The sequence below is a fragment of the Cervus elaphus genome, chromosome 20 (assembly GCF_910594005.1).
Source record: "Cervus elaphus chromosome 20, mCerEla1.1, whole genome shotgun sequence".
NCBI classification, from domain to species: Eukaryota; Metazoa; Chordata; class Mammalia; order Artiodactyla; family Cervidae; genus Cervus; species Cervus elaphus.
The window spans coordinates 126,799,138-126,814,424 of record NC_057834.1 but is presented as its reverse complement, the minus strand read 5'-3'; the positions used below and the strand labels follow the sequence as shown (position 1 = coordinate 126,814,424).

Here is a 15,287-nt window from a genome sequence, read left to right as displayed (position 1 = left end):
CGTATCTGCTGTGAGTCATTCTCCGGTGATTCCAGCATTTTTGCTCTTCTCTGAAATCCTCTGGCACATACCGTTCATGCATCTCATTCTGGCACTAACCCTGGGCTGCGGGCTTCTGTAAAGTAGGGTAGGGAACACAGCCTTTTCTTTATTTCTACTCCTTCCTTAATAGCACCTATTGAATAAAGCTGAATTAAATTTTCAGGAGCTGACAATGGAACTAGAGGAGAAACAGGACGTGTTTCGGTCTCTACAAGATACAGCCGAGCTACTGTCCCTTGAGAACCACCCCGCCAAGCAGACTGTGGAGGTGCGTGTGACTTGAGGGTGTGAGGGTGAAGTGCACAGAGGTTGTAATTATACAAGTGCTCACATCAAAGACTTAGCTCTGCTGAGGGGCCTGGAGGAAGCATCAAGGATCATGCATCTTAGGTTTTCTCCCTTTAACCTCAGCCCCCTAAAGACGGCAGAGAGTTGTGATAATAGTCTAATGAGGACACTGAGAAACACCAGAAGTGATATCAACTCCTGACTTCATGGGGAAAGTGACCTGAACCATATTTCAGAACTGTCTAAACATATCCTGCTTCTTGGTGTGGTGCCTGTGGCCAGGGAAGAGGCAGCAGAAATAGCAGAGGGATTGACTTAGACCTGGCGTTTGCTGCCCCCATCATTTAGTTGCAACTGAGCGTAGACGAGGCCTTTTCTGTGTAACCTCTGCTAGCAAAACCACGTTGGATAAAAGACAGGCCTCTTTTTTGTGGGGAGCTTTGAGCTGATGCCAGCCAAGTGTCTCATGTATCCTCTGTTGGCCTCTGGCACTAGCGGAAGTGTAGATGGAAGAGTGCCTCGCACATATGTGGCAGGTCTGTTAAACTCGTGCCCTTCTGTCCGTGTGCCTGGTCGTTGCAGGCTTACAGCGCCGCTGTCCAGTCCCAGCTGCAGTGGATGAAGCAGCTGTGCTTGTGTGTTGAGCAGCACGTGAAAGAGAATACTGCTTATTTTCAGGTACCTGGGCTGTGTGTGTGTGTGTGTGTGTGTGTGTGTGTGTGTGCACGCACGCGCGTGCGTGAATGAGCATCAGAGGGGATGGATCTGTTTTCATCAGAGGGGATACCTTTCTTCATTCAGGCAAGAGACTATAAGTGTGTGTGTGTGTGTGTGTGTGCGCGCGTGAACGAGCATCAGAGGGGATGGATCTGTTTTCATCAGAGGGGATACCTTTCTTCATTCAGGCAAGAGACTGTAAGTGTGACTGCCTGTGCTGGTGAGGTTAAAAACACGTCTGTGTCAGTGAATCTTGACTACACAAACCATGACCCCAAAAGTTAGTTGCTTAGAGCAACAACCATTAGTCAGCTCGAGAGACTCTGGTTTGGTGGTTTGAGCTAGGCTCAGCTGAAGATTTTTTCTCATCCTGCCTGGGTGCAACTGGCTACAGGCAGTTGGCAGGCAGGCTGGGGGCTGGTTGGTCCTGAATTGTGTCATTCCCATGTCAGACAGCAGACTGGGGTGACAAGTCAGTATGCAAGTCTCTAGCATCCAGTAGGCTATCCTGCTGGATCCTTTTAAAAATTTTTTCTGCCTGTTTTTGATTTTCCTGGAGGCTCAGTGGCACATGACGGTTAATAGAATGACTTCAGGGGTAGAAGGTAGCAGGGAAGCAAAAAGTAAACTGGAGTGGGAAGGAGTAGCTGTGTTCCACAAGCAGCCAGAGACAGCGTGTCCCGGTACACAAGTACTTTTTTCTGCTGTGACATGTATTAATGTGCCATTGGCTAAAGCAAGCCCAGCTTGGGGAGGGCTTTGCTGGGGGATAAAAATAGACTCCACCTCCTGATGGAAGGGGCTGTAAAATATCAGAACCATTTTTTTTTTTTTCTTCATCAGTCTATCACCACATCAAGAACATGCTGCTTGTTTTCAGGTGAGGGTGGGAGGAGGAAATAAGCCATTATCTCTGTTTGGATTTGCTGCTGATTAAATAAGCTTCCTGATCATTTTGTAATCATATCAGTAAATTGAAACACGTGATCACTCAGCCTCTAGGCTTTTCATAAAGTAGACCTGACAGTCAAGTGCTGTCACCAGCCAGGACACAAGGAGAAAGAGCAGTGGTTTCTGAAGGGTGAGGCACACTAACTCTTGTATTGGGTTCAGTGGACTTCGTGGCAGCCAGCCCTGCTGTTTCCCTGGTGTGGCCTTTGTGATCCAGGACTGCCTAATCAACCGGCACAGTCGGGTTGCTCTTTCTCCATCTTGGTATAATGATGCACTGAGCACCAGGTACCCTTCCCTCTTATCCCTGCAGTTCTTCAGTGACGCTCGAGACCTGGAGTCATTCTTGAGGAACCTCCAAGATTCCATCAAACGGAAGTATTCCTGCGACCACAGCACCAGCTTATCCCGCCTGGAGGACCTGCTGCAGGACTCCATGGTGGGTGTTGCATCAGTGGGATGACTGCTTCTGGGAAGCAGGGTAAACCCTGTCAGCTGCTGCTGTTCATATCCTTGAAAGCGCCAGGGCTGCGGGTCATTGCTGTAAAGTTTGGCTCACATTCGATTGGAGTTTAATCAATGTGGTTCTTTTTCTCTTTTCTTAAAGAAGTTGCTAATAAGAGTCTTTTGGGTATGCTCCTGCAGTGAAGGGCCTAGCCAGGTCCCCCTGGCCACATGGTGTTCATCACTGTTTCTTTGCATTGTTCCTATTCTAATTCAGTAGTTGGAGCCAAAGATGGGGTGTAGAGCATGAAAAATGGGGTTGATGGGATTAGCTGACACCAAATTCTTTTTCACTCTCTCGTGCAAAGAGAATTAAAATACCAATGAACTAGACCTGAGCCACTTTTTTCCTCCTTTGGAAATTTTCTTTTGGTAACAATGAGATATTTGAAACATTAATATCTTATTTAGATGTAATACAGTATCTATCCAGTTTATTTGTGTAGCAGTATTTTAAAAATAGTTTTGCATGCAGGATTTAATCCAAATCAAGTTTATGTTATACAATGAACTATTCCTTCAGTGGTGTCAGTAGTAAAAGTCAGCAGCAGATTACTTACTAAGCATATATTATATAGTTGACAAGATGGGGCTCAAACTACATCTCAAATTAAGATGGAAATATGTATTTAATAGGGAAATTACTTTTCCTCTGTGAGAAGCCAAGGGGAGTCTCACATTTCAGTAACAAGTTATAAGTAAGAGAACCAGAATAACCCAAAACAGTGTCATTTTCTTTTTCTTTTTTTTTGCATGGGTGAGACTTGGGAATTTTTGAACATTAATTGATGGAAAAAAAAAATACTTTCAGGTATTGTAAAGCTATGAATGAATTTAGGCTCAGTGGTTTCACCTGAGCAAATAATTTGTGAACTGAATTAACTTGGAATGAAGGGTAAAGACCTGACTTTTCCGATGTCTCTAGAATGTCTCTCTCGGAGGCACATCAGGTATGAAGGAGGAATATAATAATCCTTGGCTATTATCTCCTCCCTCCCACAGAGTACCTTCCTGTCGTAGGGTAACTCCTCTGCAGGTGTTGTGCTATCTCCTCTTCTCGAGGGTCGCTGCTCTGCTCCCTCCTCTCCAGGTCAGGGGCATCGAGTTGGCGGCGTCATCGGGGCATGGAGTCACCTGGGTCTGCTCCGCTGCTTGTCCGTCAGGTTCGGGAGCATCTGTCATGGCTTCTGGTTCTTTTCAGACCTTGTACCACGCTGAGCACTTGGTCTCTGGAGCTTGAGATGTTTGGCTGTGGGTTAGACAGAAATTGACATCTTTATTGCAAGGAAACTGAAATGGGTAGACCAGCTCTCAAGAATGGAACAATGTGGCTGTCTCCCTGACATATTCCATTCCTCTCTCTTAACTAATAAGTTAAAGTTGTATTTCTTCCAATCATGCTCCCGGGGACAGGCACAGGTAGTTTGTTTAAGCATTTCTTTTTCTCTACTTGCATATTCTTAATTCTTTAATGGCATTTCTTAACATTATTAACTCTTTACCCTCATCACATCTACTTCATCCCAAGAAAGCCCTCTTCTGGGGACTTTTTAATACATCAAAATGAGCTCAAAACATCCTAGCTAATAGATAAAGGTTGTCTTTTACTCTCTAATGGAATTGGTAGTAGATTGCTACCAATTTTGTTGACAAGAAGTTCATTAGTTTTTAAGAAAATTGGGTTTGCAGAGACTTGAGAGTTTGAATTTTGCATGAGATCTCTTTCAAATCAATCAAATTTATATAAATACAGCACAGCAAGACTCCAAAAGGTAAACCCTAAATTGTTTATCACAGTACCTTCACCAACAACTTTAATTTATAGGTTGTTGGTTGAAGAGCTAAGATCTTTCTCTAGAAAGTTTGGTTCAATCTAAGAAAGTAAAATATTTCTAATAGAGCTTGGGAGATAACATTATTTAAAAACGAAAAGAAAGAGCATAACTCTAACTTCTCCTAAGCAGAGAGGCAAGAGCTGGCTTCTGTCAGTGAGAAATTGAATTATAATAATAACAACCACAACCTAGTTATTATCATTGTTTTTAACTTCCATGTTCTCTGAACCTTATTTGGCAAAATCCTTTGTTAGCTGTATTTGGCAGCTAGAAATTCTTTTTTGTTTTATTTATTTATTATTTGCTTTTGCATGTGGCTTTATGGTTCATTGAAAACTGCACAGGGAGAAAGCTGCAAAATTTGAGTATAAATGCACTTGGTTGCAGACAGAAGCATCTTCTCCTGTCTTCTTTATCCCTGTGTTTCTAAGATGGCTCCACCAAGGATCCCTACTTAACCGAGAAGTGACGTTCTCAGAGGGAGTGGAGCACTCAGTTTTCTTTGTTGACTCAGTCTCCCAAGGAGCTACATTAATGTCTCTTTGGTTTTCTTCTCATTTTGTAGGATGAAAAGGAGCAGCTTATACAATCCAAGAGTTCCGTTGCCAGTCTTGTTGGGAGATCAAAATCCATTGTTCAGCTAAAGCCACGTAGTCCTGACCACATGCTAAAGAGCACCATTTCCGTGAAGGCCATCTGTGACTACAGGCAGATCGAGGTGAGGAGGCGGAGAGGGTGCCTCCTGCTCCAAAAGGAAATGAGGGAGAAGGGAGCCTTCAGTTAGCGTTAGGAGAGTAAGGAAGGTCAAATGACAAGAGTTCTGTTAGAACTAAACGTGCTCAGAGCTATCGTTAAAAACCTTAGCCTCAACTCTACAACCGACCTGCTCCCTGCCTCAGTAACCGACATCGTTATCTACCCAGGTGCCTAAGAGTGGATAGAAATGGGGGTTTTAGCACCCCAGAGAGATCCATGACTCCTCTCTTCTTTTCGTACAGCTGGTAGGATTACCAAGTTAGCATTTGTAAAGAAACACCCCTCACTGCGCTTCCCAGGTGGCGCGGTGGTAAAGAACCTGCCTGCCAATGCAGGAGACATGGGTTCAATCCCTGGGCCAGGAAGATCCCCTGGAGTCGGAAATGGCAACCCGCTCCAATATTCTTGCCTGGAAAATCCCATGGACAGAGGAGCCTGGCAGCTACAGTCCATGAGATCACAAAGAGTCGGACACAACTTGAGCACACACATATATACACACACACACACAAATATTCCTCAAGTATTCTTCTTTCTATCCCTGCTGCATCTACCTAAATCAGACCCACTTGGATTATTGCATCAGCCTCCCATTCAATGTATTCTTTATCCTACCACCAGCATGATCTTAAAAAAAAAAAAATCACTCCCCTGAATAAGTCCTACAAGAATTCTCCATTTGTTCTTATTTATTTTCTTTTTTAAGATTTTTATTTCCACATGGACCACTTTTAAAGTCTTTATTGAATTTGTTGCAGTATTTTTTTCTGTTTCATGTTTTGGTTGTTTGGCCACGAGGCATGTGGCCTCTTAGCTCCAATCCTGACCAGGGATTGAACCTGCTCTCTCTCTGCATTGGAAGACAATGTCTTAACCACTGGAATACCAGGGAAGTTTCCCCATTTCTTTTCAGAAAGTCTGAATTCCTTAATGTGGCTTCAGAGTCTTGGAATAACCTCTTACCCCTCTAATGAAGACCGGGTCTTTTGCCTTCCATGCATCCCCTGGTAAACCGAGTGTGTCACCCAGTTTTGTAACCAAGTAGCACATCAGAATGTGTGGCATATGTATCCCTAGTGCCTGGCAAACTTCCAAGCACATAGTAGGCTCAGTAAATATGTGTTACACCAAAGAACGAATGACTTCTTCCTGTGCTTCCCTTTGTCTCAATATTTCTGTCTATAAATTAGACAGAAACCAGTAATACTGGTTACCTGTCTCCCAAGAGAAAGAGCTGATGATTTCAAATGCTTAAACATTTCAGGGATTTGAGTGGGGTGACAGGAAGGGAGGATGTGGAAGTATCACAAAAGCAGAGTTGTATTATGTCCCTTTAATTTTTGCCGTGTTCATTGTGGATACAGAGAGATTGCTCTTGGAGCTCTTACAGTCTCCATATAACTGTCGTATCTGAGTTACTCGGCTTGTAACAGGCATTTAATAAACACTTGCTTCATTTATTTCTTTCATGTTGCAACCATCTCTGGGTTGTGTATTTATATACATTATCTTTTTGTCAAAAGCAGAAAGTTTCCCTAGGTGATAAAGATCTCCAAAATGATTTTTCTTTAAGGATTTCATAGCCTTGGGATCAGGCACCAGGTAGTACTAGGTTGTTTGTTTATCCATTAGCAATAACTTGTAAATTTGTCTCTTCAGATCACTATTTGCAAGAATGATGAGTGTGTATTGGAAGATAACTCACAGAGGACCAAGTGGAAAGTGATCAGCCCCACAGGGAACGAGGCAATGGTGCCGTCAGTCTGCTTCCTCATCCCCCCACCCAATAAGGATGCCGTGGAGACGGCCAGCAGGTACCGGCTCAGCTGACACGCTGTGCTTTGGGGGCGAACCGACGGAGGGATGAATCTACATTTGCTTTCCAAGCATTGTTGTGATTTTTAAACAATTTCAAATGGAGTTATTTTGTCTATCTTTTGTCTGTCATTGCTTTTCCACTCTGACTTCTCATAATTATATTATCAGTATATTCACATAACATTCATGAGATGACTAAATATCTGCTTGAGGGTATCAATTAATTTAGGTCTAAACATTCCTGTGTTGTTAATATTTGACTTGTTGCCTTTCTCTGCTCAGTTCTGCTGAGACAATCACATTTTTTCCCTTAGAAGATCTCAGGCCTTAGAAAAGCTATAGCCAGGTTTTGTGTTGTTTGTAGGGTGGAGCAATCTTATCAGAAGGTGATGGCCCTTTGGCATCAACTACATGTCAATACCAAAAGCCTTATCTCCTGGAACTATCTGAGGAAGGACCTTGACCTTGTAAAGACCTGGAATCTGGAAAAGGTAATTATGAAAGTTTTAACCCAGGCTTATAGCCTATTGGCAAGTTTTATTTTTTCAGCAGGAAGTTTTTTCTATTACTGTGAGACCCCTGCTTACCCAGTTGGTGGGAAATGAAGTCAGGGATACTGTTTCAGGGTTAGGGGCTTGAGGACCTTAGAAACGAAAACCTTTTGGATAAATGTGAGGAATAGGGGAACACTGGTGTATTGGCCATCATTAAGGTATACATCCTAGAGGGCACAGACTGCTTCTGAGATGCTCATAATGTCCTGCTTCTTGATCCGAATGCTGATTTCATGCACAAATTCAATTTGTGAAAAATAAACATGTTTATAAATATGGTTGGTGCACTATTTTGTATTACATTTCCATTCCATTGAAATGTCCACTGTTTTTTTTCTCTGCAGCTCCGCTCCTCAGCACCTGGGGAGTACCACCAGGTTATGAAGAATCTGCAGGCCCACTATGAAGACTTTCTGCAGGAGAGTCGTGATTCGGCCCTCTTCTCAGTGGCTGACCGTCTTCGCTTGGAAGAGGAGGTGGAGGCGTGTAAAACCCATTTCCAGCACCTGATAAAGTCCATGGAGAACGGTGTGTGCCTTGGGAAGAGGGAGAGGAAAGGTGGAATGAGAGCCCTGAAAGGTGCTGCTCGACCCGACCCTTCATATAAACTAGAAAGTATCATCACCACCTTTTTACCACTTGCATTGCTAGAAAATCTTGAGATAGCAAATAACTCATAGAGCTGAATTCTCAAAATCAGATCGTGGAAGAAAAGGCTGTATTTTATTCATTATTGCTAATAAACCTATCCTGTTTTCTTGTGGAAATTATGTATTTGGACCTTCAGTTCAGTCACTCAGTCGTGTCCAACTCTTCACAACCCCATGAACTGCAGCACGCCAGGCCTCCCTGTCCATCACCAACTCCCGGAGTCCACCCAAACCCATGTCCATTGAGTTGGTGATGCCATCCAACCATCTCATCTTCTGTTGTCCCCTTCTCCTGCCCTCAATCTTTCCCAGCATCAGGGTCTTTTCCAGTAAGTCAGCTCTTTGCATGAGGTGGCCAAAGTATTGGAGTTTCAGCATCAACATCAGTCCTACCAATGAATACCCAGGACTGATCTTTAGGAGGGACTGGTTGGATCTCCTTGCAGTCCAAGGGACTCTCAAGAGTCTTCTCCAACACCACAGTTAAAAAGCATCAATACTTCAGTGCTCAGCTTTCTTTTTAGTCCAACTCTCACATCCATACATGACTACTGGAAAAACCATAACCTTGACTAGATGGACTTTTGTTGGCAAAGTAATGTCTCTGCTTTTTAATATTCTGTCTAGATTGGTCATAACTTTCCTTCCAAAGAGTAAATATCTTTTAATTTCATGGCTGCAGTCACCATCTGCAGTGATTTTGGAGCCCAGAAAAATAAAGTCAGCCACTGTTTCCACTGTTTCCCCATTTATTTGCCATGAAGTGATGGGAACAGATGCCATGATCTTAGTTTTTTGAATGTTGAGTTTTAAGCCAACTTTTTCACTCTCCTCTTTCATTTTCATCAAGAGGCTCTTTAGTTCTTCTTCACTTTCTGCCATAAGGGTGGTGTCATCTGCATATCTGAGGTTATTGATATTTCTCCCAGCAATCATGATTCCAGCTTTGCTTCCTCCAGCCCAGCGTTTCTCATGATGTACTCTGCATATAAGTTAAATAAGCAGGGTGACAATAAACAGCTTTGCCGTACTCCTTTCCCTATTTGGAACCAGTCTGTTGTCCCATGTCCAGTTCTAACTGTTGCTTCCTGACCTGCATTTGGACCTTAAAGATCAGTATATAATGCAGGGAATTTGGGAACAAGCAGAAGGTTCCCCATATAAGGCCTTGCTTTCATTCATGGAGTATCAGCTTTGGTAGATCCAATGGTACACTGTTTCAGGGTAAATCTGTTTTTTCCAGGTTTGCTGATCTCTGTTGTAGTGCTTAATGGTCTTCTGTGCTTGTGCCTTCACAGAGGACAAAGAGGAAACTGTGGCCAAGATGTACATTTCAGAGCTGAAGAATATTCGGCTGCGCCTGGAGGAGTGTGAACAGAGGCTAATCCATCGAATTCAGTCTCCTGCCAGCTCTAGGACTGACAAAGATGCTCGGCAAGACAATGCGTTAAGGATCGCAGAACAAGAGGTAAGCATATAGAGCAAGGTGGGTGCTCTAAGACTGCTCAGTAGAGCTGCTACTTTCCACTCTGTCCCTTACATGTATGTTATATTCTGTGACATGGTTACTGTCAGTCATGTGACTCCACAAATAGCATGGGCTCTGATGTACACTTTTCTCTGTGACTTTGAGCAAATTCTTTTCTTTTTTTTGAAGATGTTTTTGATGTGGACCTTTCCTTTCTAAGTCTTTGTTGAATTTGTTACAGTATTGCTTCTGTTTTATGTTTTGGTCTTCTGACCATGAGGCATGTGGGATCTTAGCTCCCCAACAAGGGATCCAGCCCACAGCCCCCTGCAATGGAAGGCAAAGGCATAACCACTGGATTGCCAGGGAAAACCCCTGTGCAAATTACTTTTCATCCTTAGTTTCCTTTCTTAAAAAATGGAGATAGTATGAATCTCCATCCGTAGAAGAACTGTAGATGGAGATCTGTGACATTGTACAGGAGGCAGTAATCAAAACTATTGCCAAGAAAAAGAAATGCAAAAAGGCAACATGATTGTCTAAGGAGGCCTTACAAATAGCTGAGAAAAGAAGAGAAGCTAAAGGCAAAGGAGAAAGTATATACCCATTTGAATGCAGAGTTCCAAAGAACAGCAAGGAGAGATAAGAAAGCCTCCTCAGCGATCAATGCAAAGAAATAGAGGAAAACAATAGACTGGGAAGGACTAGAGATCTCTTCAAGAAAATTAAGATACCAAGGGAATATTTCATGCAAAGATGGGCACAATAAAGGACAGAAATGGTATGGACCTAACAGAAGCTGAAGATATGAAGAAGAGGTGGCAAGAATACACAGAAGAACTGTACAAAAAAGATGTTCATGACCCAGATAATCACGATCATGTGATCACTCACCTAGAGCCATACCTCCTATAATGCGAAGTCAAGTGGGCCTTAGGAAGCATGACTACGAACAAAGCTAGTGGAGGTGATGGAATTCCAGTGGAGCTATTTCACATCCTGAAAGATGATGCTGTGAAAGTGCTGCACTCAATATGCCAACCAATCGGGAAAACTCAGCAGTGGCCACAGGACTGGAAAAGATCAGTTTCATTCCAATCCCAAAGAAAGGCAATGCCAAAAAATGCTCAAACTACTGCACAATTGCACTCATCTCACACGCTAGTAAAGTAATGCTCAAAATTCTCTAAGCCAAGCTTCTACAGTACATGAACCATGAACTTCCAGATGTTCAAGCTGGATTTAGATAAGGCAGAGGAACCAGAGATCAAATTGCCAACATCCGTTGGATCATCGAAAAAGTGAGAGAGTTCCAGAAAAACATCTACTTCTGCTTTATTGACTGTGCCAAAGCCTTTGACTGTGTGGATCACAGGAAACTGTGGAAAATTAAGAGATGGGACTACCAGACCACCTGACCTGCCTCTTGAGAAACCTGTATGCAGGTCAAGAAGCAACAGTTAGAACTGGACATGGAACAACAGCCTGGTTCCAAATCGGGAAAGGAGTACATCAAGGCTGTATATTGTCACCCTTCTTATTTAACTTGTATGCAGAGTACATCATGTGAAATGCTGGGCCGGAGGAAGCACAAGCTGAAATCAAGATTGCCGGGAGAAATATCGTAACCTCATATATGCAGATGACACCACCCTTATGGCAGAAAGTGAAGAACTAAAGAGCCTCTTGATGAAAATGAAAGAGGAGAGTGAAAAAGTTGGCTTAAAACTCAGCATTCAGAGAGCTAAGATCATGGCATCTGTTCCCATCACTTCATGACAAATAGGTGGGGAAACAATGGAAACAGTGACAGGCTTTATTTTTTGGGGCTCCAAAATCACTGCAGATGGTGACTGCAGCCATGAAATTAAAAGACACTTACTCCTTAGAGGAAAAGTTATGACCAATCTAGACAGCATATTAAAAAGCAGTGACATTACTTTACCAACAAAGATCTATCTAGTCAAAACTATGGTTTTTCTAGTAGTCATGTATGGATGTGAGAGTGGACTCTAAACAATGCTGAGCACAGAAGAATTGATGCTTTTGAACTGTGGTGTTGGAGAAGACTCCTGAGAGTCCTTTGGACTGCAAGGAGATCCAACCAGTCCATCCTAAAGGAAATCAGTCCTGAATATTCATTGGAAGGACTGATGCTGAAGCTGAAACTCCCGATAGTTTGGCTACCTGATGCGAACAACAGACTTATTGGAAAAGACCCTGAAGCTGGGAAAGATTGAAGGCAGAAGGAGAAGAGGATGACAGAGGATGAGATGGTTGGATGGCATCACCAACGTGATGGACATGATTTGAGCAGGCTCCGGGAGTTGGTGATGGACAGGGAAGCGTGCTACAGTTCATAGGGTCGCAATAAGTCAGACACGACTGAGCGACTGAACTGAACTGAACTATATGAGTCACAGAAGTTTTGAAAATTAAGGGATACAGTACATGCCATGAGCTTCCTGGAAAAGTAAAATGCTATAAAAATGTAAGGTGATATTCTTGATGTAAAAGCAGCAAATATTAATTGCTTTATTAAGTTTTGGGGGGCATGCAAAGAAAGTAAGCCAAAGGTCCTTGCTTTTGGCTTATAGTGTAAAGAAGAGCAAAAGGTTAAAGTCACAGTTAGAGATTTCAGTATAAGAGATGTCATTAGAGAATACCTAGTGTACCTCCAGATTTCCAAGCAAACATTGCTGTATGAATGTAGAGTGTTGCTGGAACATTCCTACTTGGGGTATGACAAGAGAGTTCTGTGAAGAATATTAGATTTGATATAGGGGCTTAAAGGAAATGGAAAGGAATGCCTAATGCGGAGGAGTGAGTTTTCTCAGCTGTCTCAGTAATTCCTAAGCCTTAAGAGAAGAATGAGAACCTAGTTTAATTTTCTTTGCTCATAAAGGATCTGAGGCTGTGTGAGGCATGTCATTGTTCATTGCTGTTCAGTCTCCAACTCTTTGCAACCCTATGGACTGCAGCATGCCAGGCTTCCCTGTCCTTCACTATCCCCTGGAATTTGCTCAGACTCATGTCCATTGTGTTGATGATGCCGTCCAACCGTCTCATCTGCTGCTGCCGCTTCTCCTTCTCCCTTCAGTCTTTCCCAGTGTCAGGGTCTTTTCCAGTGAGTCGGTTCTTTACATCAGGTGGTCAAAGTGTTGGAGCTTCAGTTCAACTTCAGTCCTACCAATGAATATTCAGGGTTGATTTCCTCTAGGATTGATTGGTTTGATTTCCTTGCTATCCAAGGGATTCTCTAGTCTTCTCTAGCAGCACAGTTTGAAAGCATCAATTCTTTGGCTCTCAACCTTCTTTATGGTCCAACTCTCACATCTGTACATGACTACCAGAAAAGCTGTAGCTTTGACTATATGGATCTTTGTCAGCAAACTGATGTCTCTGCTTTTTAATATGCTGTCTAGGTTTGTTATAGTTTTCCTTCCAAGGAGCAAGTTCTTTTAATTTCATGACTGCAGTCACCGTCCACAGTGATTCTGAAGCCCAAGAAAATAAAGTCTGCCACTGTTTCCACTTTTTCCCCATCTATTTGCCAGGAAGTGATGGGACCGGATACCATGATCTTTGTTTTTTGAATGTTGAATTTTAAGCCAGATCTTTCACTCTCCTCTTTCAACCCCATCAAGAGGCTCTTTAGTTCTTCTTCGCTTTCTGCCGGTAGAAAACCACTCTAGTATTCTTGCCTCTAGAACCCCATAAGCAGTATGAAAAGAGGCATGTCAAATAAACCTGTAATTCTCATATTGAATTTTTTTTCTTTTTTTAACTTTTCTACAGTCATTCAAAATCTATTTGTCCCTGCAAAAGAGAGCATTCAAAGAAATTCAGGTTAATATTGAGCTCTTCTAAAGGACTTTTCTTTTTTTAAAGAAAAATTATTTTGAAATAGTTTCAGATATAGAAAAGTTTTTATTCTCATATAGCCTTCACCTGGATTCCAAAAATGTTACCATTTTTCTACATTTGCTTCATCATTTTCTTCTACATATATACACAAATAATAATAATATTTTTTTGGAGAGTAACTTCCAGACATAGTGCTCCTTTACCCCTATGTACTTCGACAAACAAGGATAGTCTCCTGCATAACCACGGGACAGTGATTAATGAACACTGATCTTGAATATATTACTGTTACTAAGACCTTAACTGAAATTTCTTTAGTTGACCTAATAAGCGCCTTGTTTTGGTTTTGTTTTTTTTACTTCACTGTGTGGCTTGAAGGATCTTAGTTCCCTGATCAGGGATGCAGTCTGTGCTCCCTGCAGTGGACGTGCAGAGTCCTAACCACCAGACCACCAGGGAGCACCCATGGTTGCCCTTTCTGGAGCACCTCCCACCTCAACAATTCCTGCTTCCTCTTGCTTTTACCAGCCCCAACGCTAGGATTAGTGTCTCTCCAAGGAGTCTTGCTTTCTTTAGGTTCCTTTATTTAGGAACCTAGATTGGGTGCTGACTGTGCTCATTTCTGTTGGGCTATCTACTTTAGGCCTGCTCAGCAGATAGAGCATACATGTGACCACAAATATTTGTATATATCTCTCTCCATCCTGCTCCAACCCAATACCTCAGGGCTTATTCTAACCTCTCTTTTCTTCCATATTTGTAACTCCCTTCCCCCAGACTGAAAAACCTCCTTTACATTATCCATAGTGTAAATTTACTTATTGCTCAATTCTAACATGTACAGATAATAGTTTCAGTACTGCTAACTCATAGGATTACAAAAAGCAAACCTACTATCCTGAGTTTAATGTAATTCTTTTTGTCTTTATACTGAAGGTATGTCTGTAGTCAATTCTGTGTTCAGAATTTATGTGTTTGTATTCTTTGCCCTGCTCTGCCTTCATTGCTGTTGCCTGGTTTATTCCATCATTCTTCTATATATGACATTTGGTCTGTTTCTGATATTTTGCTGTTCTGAACTAGAACTTCTTGATAACTTCTTGGTTTAATTCTGTCTCTGTGTTTGTTGTATGTCTTGTTCCTGATAGCACACCCAAGAGGATCTGCAGCAATTGAGGGCAGACTTGGATGCTGTTTCCGTGAAATGCAACAGCTTTCTCCATCAGTCCCCATCTGGTTCCAGTGTCCCAACTCTGCGCTCAGAACTCAATCTGCTGGTGGAAAAAATGGACCATGTGTATGGTCTCTCCACTGTCTATTTAAACAAGTGAGTGAGTGAGAATTTGGGTCAAGAGGGCAATGTTTGCCATTCAGATGGGGGGAAAAATGTACCTGGAATGTTTCATGAACAATTCAGGGAGATTGCAGGTCTTGAAGAGCTTGTACTCATAAAAAGAGACCTTGGCTTTAGTTCAAAATAACATGGAGTGGGTTCATGTGAGCTGCAATGATCAAATGCTGGGAATACAGAAGGGGAGAAGGGGAGTTTATTTGCAGTTTTATGACTATTTCGAATCTCATTTCTCTTTGATTAGATACTTCTTTTTAAAACAGAGAAAGGGACACTAAAGAAAGAAAAATTTTTATCTCAACTGAGTATTAGGCTTTGAGGGTCTTCCCTCTACCCACACATCCCTGCCTATGACCTTGAGGAGATCTTAGAGTCTTCATGGTTTTGAGTGGGTTTCTGTCCTCAAGCCTATTTTCTTGTGAGACCTCAACCATGTGTACGCATGTGTTGTGTGTCCCAGTGTCCCCCAAACTATATTTTAATTGA

At 42.3% G+C, this 15,287-nt stretch overlaps 1 protein-coding gene across 25 annotated transcripts in view; it reads left to right on the top strand.

The window, feature by feature from the left end:
* MACF1 (microtubule actin crosslinking factor 1) overlaps positions 1–15,287 on the top strand; it is a 339,001-nt gene that overhangs the window by 185,606 nt on the left and 138,108 nt on the right. For 24 of the 25 annotated variants that reach the window (XM_043878610.1, XM_043878618.1, XM_043878625.1 and 21 more), the window contains 9 exons: positions 206–310; positions 913–1,008; positions 2,312–2,437; positions 4,903–5,055; positions 6,753–6,907; positions 7,276–7,402; positions 7,810–7,993; positions 9,414–9,583; positions 14,599–14,777. In XM_043878610.1, coding sequence (XP_043734545.1) covers positions 206–310; positions 913–1,008; positions 2,312–2,437; positions 4,903–5,055; positions 6,753–6,907; positions 7,276–7,402; positions 7,810–7,993; positions 9,414–9,583; positions 14,599–14,777 — 1,295 coding nt within the window. Of the gene's footprint in view, positions 1–205; positions 311–912; positions 1,009–1,899; positions 1,928–2,311; positions 2,438–4,902; positions 5,056–6,752; positions 6,908–7,275; positions 7,403–7,809; positions 7,994–9,413; positions 9,584–14,598; positions 14,778–15,287 lie in introns of those variants that run through there. The other variant, XM_043878615.1, reaches the window with a different exon arrangement.